The sequence below is a fragment of the Brachyhypopomus gauderio genome, chromosome 4, assembly GCF_052324685.1.
Source record: "Brachyhypopomus gauderio isolate BG-103 chromosome 4, BGAUD_0.2, whole genome shotgun sequence".
In the NCBI taxonomy this organism is placed as follows: Eukaryota; Metazoa; Chordata; class Actinopteri; order Gymnotiformes; family Hypopomidae; genus Brachyhypopomus; species Brachyhypopomus gauderio.
The window spans coordinates 528574-551929 of NC_135214.1; the positions used below are offsets into that span (position 1 = coordinate 528574).

General features: G+C 45.8%; 1 protein-coding gene and 1 long non-coding RNA gene across 5 annotated transcripts; one reads left to right on the forward strand and one right to left on the reverse strand.

Annotated features, from left to right (window-relative positions):
• Window positions 1-3456: 3456 nt before the first annotated feature.
• LOC143511735 (uncharacterized) lies at window positions 3457-6442 on the reverse strand. The gene is made up of 3 exons (XR_013130244.1): window positions 5376-6442; window positions 3957-4811; window positions 3457-3814 (listed from the first exon to the last, which is right to left on the reverse strand). It is a non-coding gene; the product is annotated as an uncharacterized LOC143511735 (long non-coding RNA).
• Window positions 6443-6978: 536 nt separating this feature from the next.
• rnf17 (ring finger protein 17) lies at window positions 6979-23356 on the forward strand. 4 transcript variants are annotated; one of them, XM_077001316.1, is made up of 36 exons: window positions 6979-7089; window positions 7392-7507; window positions 7780-7874; window positions 7991-8093; window positions 10036-10116; window positions 10226-10329; window positions 10414-10582; window positions 11171-11247; window positions 11563-11637; window positions 12573-12844; window positions 12961-13050; window positions 13154-13315; window positions 15996-16167; window positions 16481-16607; window positions 16738-16928; window positions 17090-17225; window positions 17495-17651; window positions 17829-17944; window positions 18041-18155; window positions 18249-18372; window positions 18454-18693; window positions 18886-19027; window positions 19191-19303; window positions 19401-19491; window positions 19587-19708; window positions 19797-20095; window positions 20252-20415; window positions 20617-20736; window positions 20840-20920; window positions 21094-21216; window positions 21324-21380; window positions 21515-21625; window positions 21718-21832; window positions 21957-22092; window positions 22605-22791; window positions 22922-23356. In XM_077001316.1, the coding sequence occupies exons 1-36, from the start codon at window positions 7038-7040 to the stop codon at window positions 23015-23017; spliced, it is 4731 nt and encodes a 1576-aa protein (XP_076857431.1). In that variant the 5' UTR covers window positions 6979-7037; the 3' UTR covers window positions 23018-23356. The 4 variants fall into 4 exon arrangements, with proteins under 4 accessions (XP_076857431.1, XP_076857432.1, XP_076857434.1 ...); XM_077001317.1 differs by having other exon boundaries at window positions 21518-21625; XM_077001319.1 differs by having other exon boundaries at window positions 12573-12829.

Below are 23356 nucleotides of genomic sequence, written 5' to 3' on the forward strand. Positions count from 1 at the left end.
GTCTCTTAAAGGACCAGAACACCTTGGATGTTTATACGCGTGTTTGTTTGGGAATTAGCTCTGGCTGTTACTAGAAGTCCCTGCACATGTCACCCCCCCACCACCACCGAGGGAGCCTGATCTCCTATCCAGAACAGCTCCCCCCGCCCAGGGAGGCAGACCAGGGAGACAGGCCAGGGAGACAGACCAGGGAGACAGACCAGGGAGGCAGGCCAGGGAGACAGACCAGGGAGACAGACCAGGGAGACAGACCAGGGAGGCAGACCAGGGAGGCAGACCAGGGAGACAGACCAGGGAGACAGACCAGGGAGACAGACCAGGGAGGCAGACCAGAGAGACAGACCAGGGAGGCAGACCAGGGAGACAGACCAGGGAGGCAGACCAGGGAGGCAGGCCAGTCACCCACCAGGGTGGACAGGACCAGAGACTGGAGGTTGTCCATGCCTCATCAGCCATACCGCCACCACGGTCCTATCCAAGTCCAGGTGGGCTGGTTTGAGAAGGTCCAGTGAAACTGGGTGGTGGGTCCAGTACTGGCAGCTGATAATGTCCTGTAGGCCTCCACCTCTTGGCCCAACACCTGGTCCGCCACCTTACAGGAGGACTTGATGCCGAGGGACACGTCGACAACCGTGCAGGTCAGACAGTCGGCCACTGGGTTGTCCTTCCCAGAGACATGCTGGACGTCCGTAGTGAACTCGGAAGTGAAGGCCTACTGATGTCGCCGATGAACAGATCACCGTCCGGAGTCTTTGGCCACGGCAAACACCAATGGCTTGTGGTCCACGAACACAACAAACAGGCAGCCTTCCAGGAGGAAATGAAAATGCTGTTCACAACCAAACATGCTATATTTGCGCTCTGCAGGGTGGAACTGTCCCACGGAGCCATTGTTCATACACTGTTCTTAACACAGCGACGTCTGTTCTTAACACAACCGGCCCTATGTGGAAATGGAGCTGCTGGTGGCAGCCTCAAGGGCTTCATGTCCAGTAAGGAGGTAAGAACACTTAACTGAGCACGTCTCACAGAGGAAACGACGCCCAGAGACACCGCGTCTGTGAGGAACAGCAGTCTGCTGGGATAGCCCACGCCCATAGTCTCTATATATACGCCCATAGTCTCTATATATACGCCCATAGTCTCTATATATACGCCCATAGTCTCTATATATACGCCCATAGTCTCTAGCAGGCGTTCCCTGAGTTCCTGGAACTGCAGAGAAAACAACATTTTTTGGCCTTGACTCTAAAGCTCGCATGATTGAAGAAGAGAGACGGGGAGGGTTGAGGAACGCTTGCACAGAGCACGGTGTCACCTGAACACGTGTTCTGACCACTAGTCTGGAGAAGCATCTTTAGAGCTTCATATTTAGGGATCTTGAAGAAGTGCTGTCAATTCCAGGTGCCGCGATTAAAAGTCCTCACCAGGATTTTGCTCAGGCTTCCTGGATTGTGTTGATTCCACTAATTTTACCTGGATTGCTAATTAGAAAATCTAGCAAGCTTGAACAAAATCCTGGTGAGAACTTTTAATCACGGCACCTGGAATTGACAGCACTAATATATATATATATATATATGCACGCTGCAGTCATACAAGGACAGCAATATATCCTTCACTTCACTTATGTTGAGTTGTATGAAGAATAGAAGTGATTTCGCTGTGTGTTCAGCAGATGTTTTATGGTTAATGAGCCTAAACTGGATGATGCAACACACTTTACATTTTATTCACACAATATATTTTTTCATGAGTACTTTATAATAAACGTAATCTGTTGAAATGTACTTTAATACAGAGAATACTTCTGTTGCTGAACCAGCACGTTTGGGTTTAATAGTAAAAGCTATTCTAAATTTGCCAAAGCACATATGTGTTTATTACCATCTCTAAACATATGATACATTTGCAGGAAACCCTTCCTATCTGAGGTGCAGTTCCTTGACCACCCTGGGGCAAAGGGTCCTGGGCTGACCGGAGGTCCCACCATTGGCGTTTGCAGAAAGAGCTTTTGTGGCACGGTGCATCAGATCTGGCTGGTGTGGGTTTGCTGTGGTAGATGCCACTTAGTTCAGGTCATCGGGTGCAGTCTGTTGCCTCTTTTCCACTGTAAGGCCAAACTGAGCACATTCCAATCCAATCACATTTCCACGCCAAACACGTAGAGGGCCTTCCAACTGTGCTCAGCATGGTTTTCTCAGCACAGCTAGCCAGCCACACCCAGACGTGCTCAGAGATGCAGGACCATATGGGTGGGATGGCTTAATGATCTTGAGACGTTGATTGGTTCTACATAAACAAAGCGAAGCTCATTCTTTTGTCTTCCTTCTAGCCAACTTTCGGCTTTTTAATATGTCAGGTGCTGGTTTGCACAAATAAACAGAAAAAACGAAATAACAGTCCAAGCAACTCCAAATGATGCATCTTGTCGGACACATGCAGCGACTGAAGTTGTGTGGTGGCTTAATTATTTGCTGCCCGGTGAGCTCACAGACGAGGCAGCTGGGCAAACGTTGTTGAGGATGACAAAGTGAAGTTTAGAAGGAGATCATTTGTATGGTCCTGCTGACTGGTCCTGCTGACTGACTCCAGCCCCTGTGGATGCTCCAGGAACCCATACACATCATCATCATCATCATCTGTTTTCGTTGCTAGCATGGATTCCCGTAATGTAGTTCAATCCATAAAGTTTTAGATAGAAGGGGCGTGTCCAAAAGATGGGCCAGAAGGCAACTGGAGGCCTCAGATTTTGAGGCAGGTTGCAATTGGCCGAGGTCACAGTCACATAAAGGGATCTTGGTTCTGCAGGTCCTTGACAATGGGGGTCCAAAGGCGTAATTTATAAAGTTTTGCATGGAGTGAAAGTGTGCAGATGGAACATTTCTCAATGTTTTCGTATGTTTATAAAAAAGAGCTGTCCTGAGTGTTCTCTTCTCTCTCCTTCCTGGACCCAGATCTCTCCCCAGGGGGTCTGGTTTCCAGTAGAGAGTACGCTGTACACAATTGGCAGCTGCTTCTCGCTGGTGTGTGAATGGGTGTGAAAGGCTTGTACCTGTGCTATATAAATTGAGGATAATATATTTTATTAGTTCTCTGACCTCTGTTTTCTGAACAGGAGACTGTAATCTGTAAAGACCCCACCAGAGGTACCGAAAAGGGAAGAAAAGGTAAAGACAAACTAAGGCTCACTTTTAGCTAGTTAAAGGACGTGTAATTACCACCACCTGGTGCAAATAATGACCCGAGAAGGATAAAACTTCACATTTTACTGTTAATCTCTATTAGTTCTCAAAAATAATTACCTGAGCGAAATGAAAATGTACTGACTCACAAAGGACTCACAAAGTTGTCAATTTAATATTGAAATTAATTATATGAAAATCCCATTTGAAGTTGACATGGTCTGAGAATAACAGCATGCTGGTTTTATGAGCAAGCATCCACTTTCAAAAACAAAGTTAATTATCCACAAAACCTGCAAAGGTCTCCAATTTTCCATTCAATGTTTGAATGTTTCCATTCAAACATAAACTATTTAATAATTACATCAAAAGATAAAATAAAGTAAGACGTGAACAAAAATTGCACACAGAGCCATGCAATATTTTTCAAATTTGTTCTTTGTGTGTTATAAAATGTTGCAGTGAAGACATCAGATTGTTCATTTTGGTTGAGATTTGCATTCACATGTCACTCCTTCTGGTTAGCACTCGCCTTTTCATTCAAGTGGGAGCTAGTCACACAGGCTGCGCTGGCTTTCTGAGGTCTTCTGCCACTGCACAGGTCCGCAAACATGCACATGAGCTCATCTCTGAACCCACAGCAGCCGTTTTTGATCAAGAACCGAACAAGATCACACAACTGAATTAGAGAACAGAAAAATCTGGTCATGTTTGATGTAGGTTTACCGTCAAGTTTGGTCATGTGACTGAGAGTTGGTCATGTGACCGTACCTTGGCAGAGAGGGCATCCACAGCAGACTGGGCGCAGTGCACGTGGCCCGGCGTGAAGAGGTCATTGGGTTGTGGTGGGCGTGGTTCTGGATGCAGTGTAGCAGCCACGTGGCCCAGTTAGGCACGTCTCTTCAGGTCTGAGCTGGACCGGCTTGAGCGCAGGCACATGACAAGACTTTCAGGTTACTGCCACTGACACAGGCACCGTCATCTCCATTATGCACAAAACTGGGTGTGACCTTAGCGCCGCACCGCCTGTGCCCTGGTCTGTGCCCTGGTCTGTGCTCTGGTTTGTGCCCTGGTCTGTGCCCTGGTCTGTGCCCTGGTCTGTGCCCTGGTCTGTGCTCTGGTCTGTGCCCTGGTCTGTGCTCTGGTCTGTGCCCTGGTCTGTGCTCTGGTCTGTGCCCTGGTTTGTGCCCTGGTCTGTGCTCTGGTCTGTGCTCTGGTCTGTGCCCTGGTCTGTGCTCTGGTCTGTGCCCTGGTCTGTGCCCTGGTTTGTGCCCTGGTCTGTGCTCTGGTCTGTGCTCTGGTCTGTGCCCTGGTCTGTGCTCTGGTCTGTGCCCTGGTCTGTGCCCTGGTCTGTGCCCTGGTCTGTGCTCTGGTCTGTGCCCTGGTCTGTGCTCTGGTCTGTGCCCTGGTCTGTGCCCTGGTTTGTGCCCTGGTCTGTGCCCTGGTCTGTGCCCTGGTTTGTGCCCTGGTCTGTGCCCTGGTCTGTGCCCTGGTCTGTGCCCTGGTCTGTGCTCCCTCTCTGTCCTCTTGCAGTCTCTCTCCTGGCTCCACACCAACACAGCTGTGAGACACTCATCGTGAACGTCTTTACACATCAATCTGCCTGGCATGTTCCTGTAGGAACTCCTACAAGAAGAAATGACACAGATTTTAATCAAGTTACGCAGAGGATGTCTTGGTGGACTAAAATTCGTGCTTACCTTTTAAAATTGATCCAAGCTTGAGTCAGTGCAGAAGCAGATGCATCGTAAATACATATATCTGAATCATGGCTTTACACCACAAGTTAGCCCAAGTTTGGAGATATACCATCCTGCAGAGTTTAGCATCAGCCCTAATCTAGCACACCAAGCTCTGATAGTAAGAAGCTACTGTGATATCTGGATCATTTGTGTAAGATTATTGGTACTAAACTCAACAATATGGTACATCTCCAGGACAAGACTTGTGAACCTCTGACACAGAACATTTGGCACAGCACAGATGGTCATTGTAGAGGCTGCATTCGATTCACACACATTGTGTATGGTGTGTATTCCTCATGTTCAGAGCATTTTAATATTTTCTCTGGGAACAATCCTCAGCCCACCCCCAAAACACAAACACACACTGGGAGCCTGAAAAGCAACTGCAGCCACATATACAGACTCTCCATTTAGTGAATGTAATGACCGATGGAAACCAACTTACCCAGCAAGCCGTCGTCATCCCTGCCAAGCGCCGGAATATTCCATGAGCTGCAGGCCCTTCATTATACAATCACACCAACATGTCTTATAATAGCAAAGAGAGACACTGCAAATGTGTGCGTGGAATTTATGGTACAAGGCCTCAGAATCAACCGACACTGTGTGTCATCAAGCAACAGTGCCACCTTGTGGTGAGTCTTCGCATCACGCGTCCGGATGTGGCTCATTTTGATACAGTATGGACACTCATGGACCGAAGAAAGATTTAGGCAGAATAGGTCAACTTTCAATGAATACTTAACAGTGACTTTACTGCAGCATCAAGTGTCAGATTTACTCACCAATTAAATGGTATAGGTCCTCATTACAAGAGCTCACCCACTGAAAATCTGAAAATAGGCCCAGGCCTACTCCAAATGCGCATGTGTTTAAAAAATGGTGAAAAAATGTGTGATGAGGGGCTTTGCCTAAATAATTAACTTGTTAACTGCCAATGTTTAACAGTGTAGTGGAAAATCTCACATTTAATTTTTTTTCATAATCTCACAGTTTATTATTTTCCATATGTACTATGTAAGCATATTCATACATGAACATTCCCTCTTGCTCAGTGTCTGTCCTTTAAATGCTTCAAATAATGAACAAAAGAACACGTGTCCATTTACACACTGATTAATTTAGACCATTCAATTTAGATTAATATACATACCATTTTAATGCGCATTGTCTCAAAGCACAATGCCCCCCAATCCAGAGTCTGACTTTAATGAATGACAAGTCTCAAATGTAATTACAAAACCTGAATAGAAAAACAGTCCAGGGTCAAAACTGAATGAAACAATCAAAAGCTAAGGGATAAAGCAACATTGGAAATTTGAAATGTTTTCCAAATCTAAGACTGCATGGCCAGTGTAGCAGAAATACTTTTGAATAAAGATATAATATATATAATTAGAATAAAGACACATATGCAAATACCAATTACATAATGCATAATCATGTTATATGTTCTATTCACTTCCACCCTAAAACATCATAAACAAAGTAACAAACATATAGCACATAATACAAGTTTTTTAAATTCAAAGAGAATGTAGCCTCTGGCCAGTATCTTCAAACTCTGCATTCAAGCTATTCCCATGCAACAAGTACCACTGCTGTCTAAAAATACTTCATTTTAGGACTGTTGTAACATGTTCATAAGGCTGCCAAAAGGGGGAAATTGACATGCAATAATTAAGTATTAACACTATTTAAAGTGGTGATGTTTAGCTGATGTTTATGCAGTAAACAGCATACTTGCATTGTCAGTCAAGAAATATGGGGGGAAAAAATAAGTAACGTGCCAATAATCTTTTGGAGATATAATTTAATATTATTTGAAAAGATTTCGAATAGCTGTGCTAAATATTTGTACTGAAAAGCGAGTGAATGTCTGCTTACTATACGTACAAAGCTGTAAAGAACAATGGAAAATGTTTATTTACTTTACTGGGGAACGTGCGCGGAAGTGTTTTTGTGGCGGGAAACGGAAGCTGATTACGCAGCTAGGCGGAGAGCTCTGATTGGTCGAGCGGACCAATCAGCTAGGCGGAGAGCTCTGATTGGTCGAGCGGGCCAATCAGGACGTAAGCGTTCGTTTAGCAGCGCAGAACGCACCACGATGGACTCCGCGGTGGTTTGCAATATTTGCGGCTTGCAATACACATTACCCGGTAAATATAAGAACTGTATTATCTCTGGCGTTGTATTATTGGAATAATAATAATAATAATAATAATAATAATAATAATATCGACTTCTTGTTTACGTGTTTCGGCTGAGGTAAATTAGCTAGCTAGCTCTTCACGCTGATCTTCTAATAACACATTTATATATCCAATTGTATACGTACATAACTAACAAAGCTAATGTAAGCGGTTTTGGTCCGTTTGCTCCGTCTTTACTTTACTTTTCGTCGCCGGTGTGAATCAGTAAAACCGTTTGGGTCTAACGCGCGCGACGTCTCCCCCCACAGACGATGACGCGGTGGAGAACCTGCCGCACGCGCTCCTGTGCGGGCACGTGTTCTGCGTCTCGTGCCTGCACGCGCTGGAGTCTCCGCAGAGCGTCATCACGTGCCCGGAATGCCAGGTGAGCAGGCTGAACTCGGCGGAAGGAGTAACCTGTTGGCCTTTGAGAAAAAAAAATGCAGAAATTGTAAAATATTTAAATATTGTAAAATATTTGAACCCCTGTGGTGGGGCTATTTTATAGTTCTTCTAAAATTCATGCTTTCAGTGATGAATCTAAAAGTGCTGCTGTTTAGCTCACGTGATCTTTTTTTTTTTTTTTAAACTCATGATGTCATTTTGTTGGGCTGTTGGACCGAGTGTAATTGCAGTCCCGTTAAACGTCTGTTGCAGCTGGACACCAAACTTGGTGAGGAAGGGATGGATGGCCTGCAGGTCGATAGCAGGATAGTGGGACTCATCTATACGTCCAAGATGAACAAGAGAAGGTATTTTGCAATAAATAAAGAAAATTGTTTAAAAAAAAAAAACAAAACATTTGCAATTACTTGAATAAAATGTGGGGGCGCGGGGGTCTTCACTTATTGGACTACACATTTCATAGTTCCCATGGAGGACGCGCATGGAGAGGCCGACGATTTAGGAATCCTCCATCTCCTCCATCCCCTCCAGCTGCCCATCCGATGCAGAGCACTGGAATGGTACATGTGAGAGCCACAACTAAAGTAAAAAAAAAAAAAAAAAAGCTTGTAAGTTAAATCTTGGCTTACTACTGTGTCGGGGTGTAACTACACAAACTTCACGGTTCGGTTCACACCACGGTATGGACACCACAGTTCGGTACGATTTTGGTATGTTTGGGGAGGACGACGAGACTGGAGTTCTGTTCAAAACGGCCTACTACATACTACTACGGCCTACTACATACTTCTCACGTACTGATTAAAGCCCCAAATCAGTATGCAGTATATGACATGATTTTTTTCTAGTATGCTAAAGGAGTACTACATTGATATTATTCCAGTACACTAACGGCTATCTTCCTGCTGTACAGCATCCACTCATGCAATGCAGCCATGACGTCTAATCCATATAAAAACATGGTGGACACTGATGTGGAGAGAGATGACGCGTACATGTAAACTTTCATATAAATATACTAGAAAGCACCTGCTCATAATAATGAGGAATATCCACTAACCATAGCTAGATAATCTGTGAAGCATTCTTTGGCTAATTAGTGTTTTAAAGCCTGTTAACTAAACTTCCTATCAGCATATTTCATTGTAAACGTATTGGGTATTTCTACAGTAAGCTGACAATTGCTTATTAGTAGGGACAGATCGTATTACAGAGGCATGTGTATAGCCTAGAGGATCTCTAATGGGGCTCTGTTTACACTGAGATGCAATGCTGCACAAAAGGCGTTAAGTTGATCTTTTTTGTTTTAGATCCATGTTCTTTAGATCCATCGGAGGGTGATACTAGGATCAGAGCTTTAGGGGTGCTAAAGCTCACTGTGCTGCTGGGGGGGTCAGGGCAGGAGTAGGAGAGAAAAGTGGATCATATGATTTTAGAGGCAATTCCCTTGTTAAATTTAATTAGTCATATTTTCAATGGCGTTAACATTTTCAGCTTATTGGAGATACATTTCCATTACAAAATGACCTTTCCTCATTTTTAGGGGTACTTTAGCACCCCTTCAAAGGGGCTAGACTTATTTTGTGATTCAATTGCAAATAAAGGTTGTCATGTATTTTCCAATACTACATGCTGTACATGAGCAATGTTTATTTGTTTCATTAATCTTATTTTCAGATTTTGTAAGAGTTCACGGGCTCAATGGCAAAATTCCTTAGTGTTGAATTTGAATGTTGGACAAGAACGAGTTGCACAATACTGTAAAAATCAGTTATTTTGTAGGTTACTGGTATTGTATATGTACTGCTAAATGTGTGCTAGGCCATGCCTGTCTAATTACCTTAAGTGTGTAAGGTGTTTTGTACTAACATAACTAACAAAATGAAAGCTGCAGCTGGTCTGAAAGGATTTTCAGTATTTCTCCACCTTCTCTCCAGTCAGATTAAAGTCAAGAGAAGCGCTAATCTTCCTTCGTGTGAGACTGTAGTGTGGTTTGCTTTTGTTGCATACTGACTGTACTGCATACTACCACGAGGACAAGTATACAGTATCCTCCCCCTCTCTCTCTCTCTCTCTCTCTCTCTCTCTCTCTCTCTCTCTCTCTCTCTCTCTCCCCCTCTCTCTCTCTCTCTCTCTCTCTCTCTCTCTCTCTCTCTCTCTATATATATATATATATTTTGCACTACCGATCTGATACTGATATCGGCCGATACTGGCCTATCCGAGCATGTATTAAAGTTTTTAAAGGCCGTTTTTGAGAGTGTACAGCCGTGGTTTCCAAGTGCAACTCTCTTGTGAACTTCAGTTCCGCATCACGTTCACTAGTGTTCGCACGTGGGATGCATTTACCGTCTATTCTCTGTGCGACTGCGTGCACCGAACCGTGAGCACCGTATCGTGTCTGTTCGGTACGTATACATGTACTGTTGCACCTCTGCTGCTGTGGAATAATGTAGTCATACTGTTCAGTCACATTTTATTTGGGGGGTGTGTGTGTGTGTGTTTTAGGATCAAGAAATGGTAAAAGTTCTAGATGATGCCCTGCGTAAGGCCACAAAAAACCTTAACACACTTCATGACCAGCACCAGGTAAGACGGAGGCATAACTTATTGTCTGTTTCCCTTTAACCGAACACAGTTGGGCAGTGCCTGAAGTGGTTCCCAAAAAGTTGGTTTTATTTTTTTCTCCCATCCTAAGAGTCTAGTTCAAGGCATACAGGCTCAGCAGAAGAAGGAAAAGACTCGAATCACAAAGGAGATCGAGGACTGCATTGAAAAAGCAACTGACATATTGCACAGAAGGTTGCGTGCACACACTAAAGTGTAGTCCAGAATGTGTGTTCAGGTTTCTCAGTAACATGCCGCATGGGGTCCGTTTGCTTGCAGAGGTGGTGTGCTGCGGTCTGAGCTGAGCCAGTTGGAGCAGTCCTTCTCTGCTGGCCAGGAGGCGTGTCAGAGGCTGGAGGCCAGACACACGAGGCTGTCGTTGGCCGTGCAGAAAGCACGACATGTCCGCCAGGTGCCTTCGCTGGAGACTTACTGCCATTTAGATCAGGTGCTGGCCACAGCCACTGGGCGTCGGCTCTACAGTTACTTTATTACACTGTATTTATATGGTGGTGGTGAATTTGTTTATTTGTGGGTGGTTTTTGTTTGTTTTGCCCAAACATTTTCTAAAACACATGAGACAGACTTGACCAGCCTACAGAGACGTTCTGTGGAGCTGGTGTGCCTGTGTTTTGAAATAGCAAGACATTTAATTGATCAGTGGAAATGTGCTAAATCCTTGGTCTTGATAATTATGCATTTTGTGTTGGTTGAAATGAACAAGATTATTATGAAAATATTTTTACGTTTTGCTCAAAGTATTTGTTTACTTGTTTAGATGTTCAGCTGTATATGGTAATCTGGTTAACTTGGTAAATTATGTTGGGCTGTATGCAATTGCAAAGAAGTGGAATATCTTTTAGGAGCATACAGTAATTCTGTTGAATCAGCAGTCTACCAGTGACAGGTGTGTTGGGTTGTTGCTACTTGTGTTTGTACAGCCTGTTTTATATGTAGTCTTGGCACCTTGTTACCATTCTGATATTGTTTAAACAGTCCGTTAGAGAGTGTGTGCGTGTGTGTGTGTGATTTTAAGGTTCTGGAGACTCTGCAGGAACCTGTTGATACTGAATCATTCGACAGCAGTTGCCTGACTTTGCGTTCAGGACTCAGGTAGGATAACTACCAAGTGATTCATTACATTAGATGATGAGGCCCATTTATCTGTTTTCAAGCCTTTTGGGGGGTTTTAAGGCATTCTAATGGTGTTTTTTTTTTTTTTTTTTTTTTTTTTTTTTTAATCCTATTGTGTTGACAAAGAGTATAGTGTAGAGTACATTTCAGTAAAGTGAAGTAGGTGTAAGAATGGATTTACCTCCATGTACTCTTGGGACCATTTGTCACTGTAATAGAACCACTTTTCTACTGGGCACTAATTCTGGGCTGCTATGATTGAATATATATATATATATATATTCTTGTGTATAGCTGCGTTCTCAATGTGGACAGTCTGACTGAGGCTGTGCAGAACTGTCTGAAGATCACAGACTGCAGTGATGAGTTGTAAGTACTCAAAATGTTAGGAAACCCTCTTGTTCAATTAATTGATGCCTAGCTTGGTGCATTAACGGTCATAGGATTTCCTCAGTTGGAGCATACAGCAGATTATTGTGGAACCTGTGTGTCAGATGTTTGAATGTGCACTAACTGTACTTTTGCCTCACTAGAGCCACAAGCATTGCATTGTGCAAAACTAACCCTCCACTGAAACCTGTATAGTACAAAACTAACCCCTACTAAAAACTATACAGGTAGCAAGCATATTTTGTGCGGGTAAAATTCTAGCAATTAGCATTTTGTGCACCTTTTTAGTTTTAGGAACTATTAATACCATTTAGAAAGAAAACACATACCCTGACTGTTTGGCAGCTACGTGAACAGTGAGCTGTGGGGGAGAGAGCGAGAGGCTGCACTGTTTCACTATGATACAGTATGTGTCTAACACGTGACTCGCACTCCTCTTCCAACGTGTGTGTAAACGCTCCTAGTGGTAAAATTGCAGTAAGACAATATAATCAATAAACCAGACTAACTTTACCTCTCGGTCATAACACATCGATTGAAGCACATTTATTCCCCTTAGGAATACGGAAAAAACCTGCAGTGGTTAGATGCTTTCAAAATAAGTATATTTGTCTTACTGGCTCTGAAATTAAGGATGGGGTTGTCATCCTTTACATCAATAAGATGGCAGAGACATACTGTGCATGAGATGAGTTTTATTCAAACGACCCCCCCCCCCCCACTTTAAAACTCGAAATTTTGCAAGTCATGTGTATAGTTGTGAGTCTTTCAAGAGATGTCAGAATATATATATATACACACACACACACACACACACACACACACACACACGGGTAGTTGTGTGTGTGTGCGCGTGTGTGTGTGTGCAAGACTTGTCACATCATGGCATCAGGACGTGTGCTTTGTCACATCAGGGAATCTGAGGCCCCAGCGCCTCCTGGCCCTGCGGAGACGCCCCCTAGTGGGCGGGTGAGGAGGGGCAGGTCAGGGGAGAGGAGGAGAGGGCGCTCAGGGGAGAGGAGAGGGCGGGGCAGTCCTCGTCTGTCCAGCTCTCCTGAAAGCCCGCTGCAGGACCTGCAGACATGGACCCCTCCACACCCTGCAGACAGACAGAACACGGACCACCACCCCGATGTCATTATAGAGGAAATCATTGAGGAAGGAGACAGAGGTACAGAGAGACATGGTGAGTGTGTGTGTGTGTGTGTGTGTGTGTGTGTGTGTGTGTGTGTGTGTGTATGGTGATGGTCTATTTATTTACCTTGCACACTGCTGTGAGTGTTTTGGTTTTGTTGCCTTCAGCCCCAGAGCCCAAGCAGAGACTGAAACAGAAGGTGCAGAAGAAAACCCGTAAGGCCCAGCAGGACAGGGTGCCTGGAGCCCATCAGAAAGGTCAACACAGGCGTGCTGGTCTAAGAGCCCCGGCTCTTTTTGGACTCCCTTTTTGTTTTACTGCAGTGTCCTCCATTTTGTGTGTGTCTATTTGTGTACACAGCATTGCGTGCATGGGTTGCGATAACCCATGTGGTCGACCCAACACATTTCTACGTGCGGTACATGGCGGAGCGTAAAGCTGGAGTAGCGCTGACCAGGAAGATCGGCCAGTTCTGTTCTGATGCATGTAGCCACTTCACCGTCAGAGACCAGCTCAGCACGGGTATGAACGCTGACCTGAACACTGACCAGCCCAGCACGGGTATGGACGCTGACCTGAACACTGACCAGCCCAGCACGGGTATGGACGCTGACCTGAACACTGACCAGCCCAGCACGGGTATGAACGCTGACCTGAACACTGACCAGCCCAGCACGGGTTTGAACACTGACCAGCCCAGCACGGGTATGGACGCTGACCAGCCCAGCACGGGTATGGACGCTGACCTGAACACTGACCAGCCCAGCACGGGTATGGACGCTGACCTGAACACTGACCAGCCCAGCACGGGTATGGACGCTGACCTGAACACTGACCAGCCCAGCACGGGTATGGACGCTGACCTGAACACTGACCAGCCCAGCACGGGTATGGACGGAGACTGATTAGGCTTTGAACCACCTGAGCAGTTTTTCTATATTGCTGCAAACTACACTTCCCTTGGCCGGCTGGATACTTGGATATGTCTGACTGTACTATTCAGCAGGGTGTTGGTCAATCATACACACAAAGGGACGACTTGTACAATACATACTCATGGAAATTTCTTTTTCACAAACCTAAATAAAATAAAGATAAATATTTTTACTTTTTATAAAAAAAACTAATTCACCAGGTGATGCAAATGGAAAAACTCATTTATAGGCCTAATGCCTTCACTGTTATATAGGTCATTTCGGCTGCTTAGTTGTTATGGCTGATCACGCTGAAACTAGATAGAACCTAATAGATCAGTGAATATCTAATACAATCCCAGCCCTGAGACCCATCCCAGCTATCTTGAAATGATTAGTACAGTGGCATCCCTTTAAGTCTAGAACAGGGTTCCCACGGGTCCTTGAAATCCTTGAAAGTTTGTGAATCTGAAAAAATAAGTTCAAGGCCCTGGACAGCCGTCCTTGAAGGTCCTTGAATATTTTGGGGGGTTTGAAATTTCACATGGATGAAGACCGCAGTCAAGGAATAATAGGGCACAGTTGGTAGGAAGTCAATATTTACAAAAGATTGCTATGAAAAAGATTGTTATAATGTTTTAAATTTCTCATCGTTTGTTGAAAAATATGATCCGATATGATGGTTGTTTTAAGGATTTTAAGAAAGTCTGCAAAGTGATTCCTTTAGCATTAGTTCAATTAATCAAAAATGTCATTTTATATTCAGAGTTGAATGTTAAAAGTGAATGACTAACTTAGTTGACTTCAAGTGTAATAACAAGATTATCACTAATGGTATGAGACAAAAGATGTAATAGAGATTCTTTCAAGAAACATCCTAATACAAATTATAAAACCACAATGGCTTGTTAAATGGCCCATATCTTCTAAAGTAAAAGAGACTCATTTCAAAATAATAAATAAGATATATACTGTAGCCATGTTTCTTGAAAGAAGATTTAAACTTGATGTGGATTCATGTCAGAAGATGAATTCCAGGAGCATTAGTTTTTTCATGTCAATATTCACAAAGTTTTTGCATGGACACTAGAAACTCGATTAATCTCAAACTTAACATTCTTTCTTTTGATACCATTTTACTTTATGCAGAAAACCTAAGTTCGGATTTCTCTGATTCCATAAATGTAGTCGTACTTAGCAAAATTCCACATTTACTACAGTAAGTGGAGTGGTTAAAAGCCTTCTTTTCTCTTTATGATTGAATTAATTAAGAATCATTAATTAGATTAAAAAACTTGGAAAATGTGTATGCATATGCATACGTGTATTATTGTTATTATTATTTATCTACTGTCAACATGTCATTATTTTGCCAGCACAAGTTCATTTAAAATTATACTGATTCTACAGGGCCTATACCAGGGGTGCTCATTACGTCGATCGCGAAGGAAGTGTCGGTCGATCGCGAAGGAATGTGCGTAGATCGCGTCACATAAAATAGTAGTAGATGAATCGCACATCTGCACTGACGGTTGTATTTTGATTGACATTCACGGTAGCCAATCTGCAATCCACTCAACAAATTACGTTCGCCGCCACCCCGGTAGATCTTATAAGTAGCTCGCAAGCTGAAAACTGTGGGCACCCCTGGCCTATACTGACTTTTACTTGGCAAAGTTTGGTCATTCTCCTGTAGAGAAATTTGTTTTTGTTCAGCACCGAGAGCAAGTGTTTCCTGTATGTAGTTAACGTATGTGTAGCCGCTTTACGTGAATGTCACCTTCTCACAGGTCCACTGCTAAATTGCTAGACATGTTGTGTGTGTGAATTAAGTTTTCGTTTAATCAGTGCTTAATGTCATGCACAGAACATTTCAGGATGCATGGCTTGAAATGGCATTCGGTCTTTTGAATTTGCATTGTATTAACACTGTTTTTTGACAACATATTCAGGGGTAACAGTAGGTAAATGTTGCCTGGTGCAGTCCTTGAATTTTAGGAAGTTGGTCCTGGAAAGTCATTGAAAGGTCCTTGAATTTGATGTTAACCAAGGTGTGGGAATCCAAGGTGTTGAGTTACTGATCATCCAAAATACCAACACTGCTGCATTTATTGTGCTATTGTACTGGCTCGTGTGTGGGCGTTATCTGGCCTGTCTGAGGAGCAGAAGAGTAGCACATTTGACCGTCACCTTTGCAAAGCTGTTAATGCCGCTAGACAAGATGAATTGCTGTATGTGATGCAGTCGAGACGTTTAATCTGTAATCATCTGAACTCTTGTGTGTGCAGGCATGTTGGTGTTTGTCAGATGGAAAGACGAGATGTGGTGTAGGGCCCTGGTGTCTGAGCTGTTCCAGGAAGGCTGTCTGGAGCCCGTTTCCCAGTGTCCTGTCTCCGAGGTTGCTCGTCTACGAGTGTTCTTCCAGGATTATGGCTTCTCAAAGGCACTCGCCGTCTCATGGTGTGTGTGTGTGTGTGTGTGTGTGTGTGTGTGTGTGTGTGTGTGTGTGTGTGTGAGAGACATGCCAGGCATCACATGAGCCAACAGCAGGCAGAATGTTTCTTATTTGAGAGGAAGGGTAAATTGTGTCTGTGTCAGTAAATTTCCTTCCTTTAAGGATGCTAAATTGGGGAGAGAGAGGTCCGCTAGGCTCCCTGACCTTAACCCCTAACTTGGCTTATCTAGGGAGTGCAGAAGTTTGCTGATGCTGATGTGAGATGTGGTGAACACGTCTTCTCCGTAGAGTCGTGACTCCTCACGTTCTCTCCTTCAGTGATGGAGGTCTTGGCGGGCTGAACAAGGGTCTGCGGAAAGCTGATGGTTTGGTCCAGTCCGATCTGCACCACTGGGCTCCTCAGGCTGTTAGGTGCTCGCTTAAAGACGTCATTCCCTCGGACCTGGTGAGAGCGCTTTAACCTGGCACCTGACCAGTAAACGGGCTTGAGGCTAGAATGGGTCATTGGTTGCTTAAAGGGTTTTGTGTGTGTGTGTGTGTGTGTGTGTGTGTGTGTGTGTGTGTGTGTGAGACAGGTAAAGGGCTGGAGCAAAGAGGCATGTCAGGAGATGAAGCGCATAATTGGTTCGAACGCTGTGGAGATGCAGGTGTTGGGTGAGGATGGAGACACCCTACTGGTGGATTTGAAGACACCATCCATGGAGAGTACCATGAACAACACCACTTTCTCTCTGAGGGAACACCTTGTGTTCATGGAGCTGGCCAGGTAAGACCTGCCATTAACACTTTATGCAATATATATAGACTGCATATGCTTTAACAATTTGTACATCTCAATGTTTACAACTTTGAAATGTGACTCAATGTGTGTGTGTGTGTGTGTGTGTGTGTGTGTGTGTGTGTGTGTGTGTGTGTGTGTGTGTGTAGGTTCTATTCCCCTCTTGCTCCCTCTGGAGGTAGAAGGCCTTTGCAGTTTTATCCACCTGTGCATCCCAGACTGAACACGGAGTTCAGTGCTGTGGTCTCTCATGTCAATACGCCATCAGACTTCTACATACAGCTAGTAAATTATTCCCTGTACCCTCATTGCAGTTAATTAGAATCAGAGATTGTTGGTTTGTCTGGAAAAGGGATTATTTTCACATGGTTTCCTCTCACTATAGGAGCTGTGTAAAGTTGGAAGTGTCTGTTTCGTTTGGATATGCAAACTATTTTGATTTTGAAAATCTTATGTTTGTTCTGCAAGGGTGAAGTTTAAGGTCTATAAAAGTTCATCGCCAGTATTGATCTGTCTACACTGTGTGGATATTAATGGCGAGTGTTGTCATGTAGGTGGACAATAATGAGTTCCTGCTGCTGAACTCAAAACTGCAGGATTGCTACGGGTCTCCCAGAGCTGAGAGTGACCTGCAGATTTACTGTCCTGTTTTGGCTCAGGCCTGTGTCGCCCTGTACAACGGCAAAGACTGGTGCAGGGCTGTGGTTACAGGTGGGGTGTGTGTGTGTGTATGTGGTGGGGGGGTAATTCAACCATCATCTGTTGATGACTGAGCTGTACATCATGGAGGTGTGTGTGTGTGTGTGTGTGTGTGTGTGTGTGTGTGTGTGTGTGTGTGTGTGTGTGTGTGTGTGTGTGTGTGTGTGTGTGTGTGTGTGTGTGTTCCAGGCTTCTCTGGTGGACAGCTGGTGGAGGTGAAGTATGTAGACTTTGGCAACAAAACAACTGTGTCTGTTAAAGACCTCAGACAGATAAAGAATGAGTTCTTTGCACTTCCAACCATGGTGAGAGTCCTACAGGTCTCCACTATACAGGTCTCTACTATAGACCTGCAGCTGTGTTTAATCCTGAGCCTCTCTCTCCGTCCGTGTCTTCCTCAGGCGGTGTGGTGTTCTCTAGCAGACGTAGTGAGCTTGGAGAACCCCTGGAGCCATCACGCCATCAACGTGTTTCGGGAACTGACGGAAAACAAATTCGTCACTGTAGTGGCAACAAGTGAGAACAAATGAATTTGTGTACCAGTCTTCTAAGAATGAGCTGGCAAGTTTCAAATCCCATATAATAATCGTGTGTGTGTGTGTGTTGCAGAGCACGTGTCCAAGCACACAGCAGTTCCCGTGTGTCTCTTTGAGGTCAGCGAGCATTCCTCTGAGCATCTAGTCAGCCTGGGAGAGACCTTGGTCAGGGAAGGGCTGGCCTCCTTCAGCAGACAGTAAGGTCATTACATGCTGCCTTTTGCTCCTCTCTGTCTGAGGAACTTGCTTCAGTTCCTTCTCACGTTGGCGTTGTGCAGAGTCCCGCTGACAGAACCGTCCCCACTGGAGAAATCCGTGTGGGATCCCCCGCTAGTGGAGAGCGGCTCGGCTGCAGTTGAGCCGGCGGTGAGCGAGCCACTCGGTCCTGACCTGACGGGGGTTCAGCCCAACCTGACCCTGCCCACCTCCCTCAAGGACCTGAGGGTCAGGGTCACCCATGTGACCTCTCCCAGCAACATCTTTGTGCAGCTCGTGCAGTCTGATGCCCAGCTGAAGAGGTACTGATCCCACCGGCCTCATTTAAAACCACAGCATAGTACGGTACTGATCAAAGGGCAAGTTGGTCTTTTTAAAGGGTTTTGTTCCCAAATCAATTTGTCATTGTGTAATGTGTTAAAAAAAAAATCCGTAGCAGTTTTTAATAAGGTAGTTTGTGGTTATAACTCTTAAGTGTTTCTTGTATTTGTTAGGATTCATGACGCGCTTAGCAGAGAGTATTTGAAGTCTGAGCCACGGGAGGTGGATTGGAGAGCCGAGATGATGTGTGCGGCCAATGTCAACGGAGTCTGGGAGAGAGGAACGGTGTGCAGTGTGTCTGGCGGTGTTGCCAAGGTGAACATGCACACATGCGTACAAACGTCAGCTCGAAAAGCTGTTCAATGTTATGATGCCGATTAAACTTGCATTACTTTTTTTTATATATATAAATAGCACTAATACTAGGAGTGTGGTAAAGGAGTATAGTGCAGTAGATGTTGTGAACGTGTGCCTACAGGTGGTGCGCTGTGACTTTGGGAATACGGTGAAACTCCACATGAGTAACCTGAGGCCTCTGGTCCCGCGGCTGCACGGCTCGCTGCTTCTGGAGTGCTGCCTCGGCGGGATACGGTGATGCTAGTTTCAGGGACGTCTCTTCATTGCCTGGGTGTTTCGTGTGTTTTGATTTCTTTATCTCTCCACCCCATTTCTGCTCCTGGTTGACCAGACCTGCTGGCGGTCGGTCCACCTGGACGGCCACTGCTTGTGACTTCATCTCCTACTACCTGACCGGAGCTACAGCCGTAATGACCATCAAGGTGTTTAAGGGCGTGGTATTTAGATGTGGTCATCCACCCTACACACCTTTTTTAATCTCTTTCTCTGTCGATTTATGCGTGCGTGTTCCTGACAGGATCCGTCTGCTGCCAGACCGGTACCAGTCTCTCTGTTCTGCGCTAACCGAGCAGGCCAGGACGTTAATGTCGCAGACTTCCTCATCAGTGAGGGACTCGCCCTGAGGGAGAGGAGAGCCAAGTACTTAAGTTGTTTTGAGTCCTACTGCGATAGGGAGGGAGGGAGATGGAGATCTTTTACTATTCCTCCCTTCAATCACTTGTTCCAGAGCTGCCACTGCGCCCAAACCAGAGGCGGCCCGGCCGGAGGACGCCGGCTGTGGGTCAGGAGCCGGTCTGGCGTGTCTGGATGAGCGTGCGTCGACCTCTGGAGATGTTGCGTGTGGGGAGAGTCATCGCCCTCCTTGCACCTCTCCACCCAAACCTGCCCCTCGCACCACCCCTCCCCCAGAGAGAGTGCAGACGCAGGCCTACCTGCCCCCGGAGCTGCCCCCGCACGGACTCACCCGCATGAGCGTCTGTGCCGTGTCCGACGACGGGGTCATCTACGTCATGACCCCACAGGCCGGTGCGGGACGATGCGTTTACAGTGAAAAATGCCACTCGGCTTGTGATCAGCTTTACTGGAAGGAGTCCAGATACAAAAATTTGCTGTGCCTGTAGAAATCCTCCTGAAATTCCTTTCCTGAACTGTGTGTGTGTGTGTGTGTGTGTGTGTGTATAGAGTGTGAGTTTGAGCGCTTGCAGGAGTCTCTGCAGCAGCACATTAAGACTCTTCCTCGACTGAAGCCCTACAACTGGAAGAACGTTCAGGGATGTGCCGTCATGGGCCCTGACCTGCTGTGGTACCGCGGACAGGTCCAGGAAGTCATTGGAGGTCACTTGAAGGTCAGACTGCACCGTGTTTACTCACCCAGGCCTTAACCCTGTTGGTATCCTCCAGAACATTTTTGCCACAAAGTCTGGAGCACTTGTTCAGTGCTTTAACTACAGGAGCTGCATGTGACCGCGGGTGCTGTGTTGTGTTCACCTCGCTACGCTCTGCTGTAGTGGTCAGCGTGTTGGATTGGCCCGTGTCGTGTGTTCCAGGTGCGATACGTGGATCAGGGAGTTGTGGAGAACATTCCCGTCTGCCACGTGTATCCTAAGGTGCTGTGTGAGGATGTTCCTCAGCTCTGTGTGCCCTGTCAGATACACGGAGTGATTCCGGTGAGCACATAATCGACTATCCATCAAGTGTTTGACTGTGAAAGACATTCATCACTCACAGTGTGTGTGTGCGCGTGTGTGTGTGTGTGTGTGTGGGGTTCAGGTAGGGAGGGCGTGGCAGTGGGACGCCGTGGCCCTGATGAAGGAGTTCTTGCTTGGCCGTTCTCTGGGCGTGCAGGTCATGGTAAGGTAGCACGTAGACGGTTGTGAGCAGACGCCAGGCTCCTGAATCTGTCTCTGTCTCGCCTCTGTCTCACCTCGCCTCTGTCTCACCTCGGTCTCGCCTCTGTCTGTGTTGTCTCGCCTCTGTCTGTGTTGTCTCGCCTCTGTCTCTCTCACCTCGTCTCTGTCTCTCAGGAACTGCCGGAGGACCCGCGAGGCTTGGTTACCGTGGAGATTATGCTGGACGGGATGCCGCTGAGCAGGATCATGGTGCATCACCAACATGCCACAGTCGACCCTGACGTTAGCAGCACCGAGGTGTGTGTCTGTGTGGGGGTGTGTGTGGGTGGGCGTGTGTGTTTATGTGGGCGTGCGTGTGTGTGTTTCACAGCTGGTCCAGTATGATTAACTGTATTTGTGTCCAGGATTATGTAGTGAGCGCTCCAGTGCCAAATTTGGATGACTGGGATATAAACATAGAGGTAAAACAGTCAGACTGCTGCTCTTGTTCAACACACATCCTATTACAAATGGATTTTATTTTAGGGTTGTTTGTTTGCTTTGGTTGGTTGGGGGGAGTTTACTGCCAGTTTTTTCCACTGACGTGTTCTCCCAGCAGGGCCTGGAGGAGCCCCCAGTTGTTTTAGGGGTGTATAGTAACCTCAAACTCCCAGATGAAGGCCAACGCTTCCAGGTTCAGATTAAGCATGTCCGCACCCCCAACAAGGTACTGCAGCAAGACACTCAAATAAAAGTATACTCTAAAGGTCTAAAAGTATAAAAACAATCACTTTCACCCTTGTTTTGGGATGTTTACAGGTGGTCCTGAGTTTGTTGAAAACAAGTAAGTGTGAGGACGAGTCTCTGGAGGAAGCCCTGAATCAAGTGAATAGTGACCCTGCTGGGCTGACCCAGCTCACAGACTTCCCCATCGGTACTGTTAACCCCCCCACCCACACTTTTATTTATATATGACATCCTTTACTCCAAAGATATTCAACTAGTAAGGTGAATGTGTGTGTGTGTGTGTGTGTGTGTGTGTGTGTGTGTGTGTGTAGAAGGTCCATGTTTAGCAGAGTACAGCGACGGTAAATACTACCGTGCAAAGCTGTTGGGTTTGGAACTCAACCCCAGCCTCAGACTTCTAGTGAGACATGTGGACTTTGGCTCAGATGATCTTCTACCACCATCCAAGTAAGGGTTAAGACCAGCAGGTGTGTGCGTACCACCGCAGCTTTAGCCATTAACGCGCAGTAACAAGTAAGGGTTAAGACCAGCAGGTGTGTGCGTACCACCGCAGCTTTAGCCATTAACGCGCAGTAACAAGTAAGGGTTAAGACCAGCAGGTGTGTGCGTACCACCGCAGCTTTAGCCATTAACGCGCAGTAACAAGTAAGGGTTAAGACCAGCAGGTGTGTGCGTACCACCGCAGCTTTAGCCAATAACGCGCAGTAACAAGTAAGGGTTAAGACCAGCAGGTGTGTGCGTACCACCGCAGCTTTAGCCAATAACGCGCAGTAACGGCGCACCTTGTGTGTAGGACTTGTGTAAATAAATTCCAGGTGTGTTGGTGGTGATGTACAAAGAAAAAACTAAACAAAAATGGGCCACGTATTTGAATCCTCCATCCATCTAAGCAGTGTATGGAGGTGTGGTGTGATGTTCTGGTTTGGACACTGCTCTGTGTGTGTGTGTGTGTGTGTCAGGTTGCGCTGTCTCCCCCCGTCCCTCCTCCGTTTCCCGTGTGAGGCGGTGTGTGTGCAGTTGGCGGGCTTCAAGCCGCCGGTTGACTGTGGGGAGCTGGAGCGTATTTCCTACTGTCCCGAGTGGAGCATGCGCTCCATGTTGGAGATGATCGACCTCCTGCATGGCCCCCTCTGCGCTATGGTGACGGTACGCTTCTGTGATCGGGACACAACCACAGAACTAAATTATGAGGCAATAAGGATCATCTCTGCCCAGCGAGACCCAGTATAATTTAAGCTAACACGAACTCCTGACGTGTGTAACGATCTGGTTGCAGGCAGTGAAGCCCAAGCTGACCGTGCAGCTATACAACGCAGATGGTACTTTGGTGTACGTTCCTCTGGTGGAGAAGGGCCTGGCGGAATACGACTGACACGATGAACAACGAGTACGATGCAGAAGCTTCGGTAAACGAGTCTGTTTGCACAGTAACGGTGGTGTTAGTAACCTTAAGTGGGCTGTTCTTAAAAGTCTGCAAAGAATTTTTTTTGTTGTGCTCATGCAGTTCCAGAAAAACATTTTTGTGGTGTTGTGCCATGTGGTTTCATGTTCTTTTAAGTTAATTGTGCTTGGATGTTTAGTTTGGACTGATCAGCAGTGTTATTTGAATGTTGGTGTATCTAACCATGTAAATTCAGCTTCTGTATGTGCAAAGTAAATTCTTGATTCAAAGACTCGATGTTCACACCAAATAAAAAAATTTATTTTACAA

Excerpts from the sequence above, each read along its gene's own strand:
- rnf17 (XM_077001316.1), top strand. The coding sequence starts at position 7,038 with ATGGACTCCGCGGTGGTTTGCAATATTTGCGGCTTGCAATACACATTA. Across the intron at positions 10,117-10,225 it reads CACTTCATGACCAGCACCAG|AGTCTAGTTCAAGGCATACA; the intron begins GTAAGACGGAGG and ends TCCCATCCTAAG. Across the intron at positions 10,583-11,170 it reads CTTACTGCCATTTAGATCAG|GTTCTGGAGACTCTGCAGGA; the intron begins GTGCTGGCCACA and ends TGTGATTTTAAG.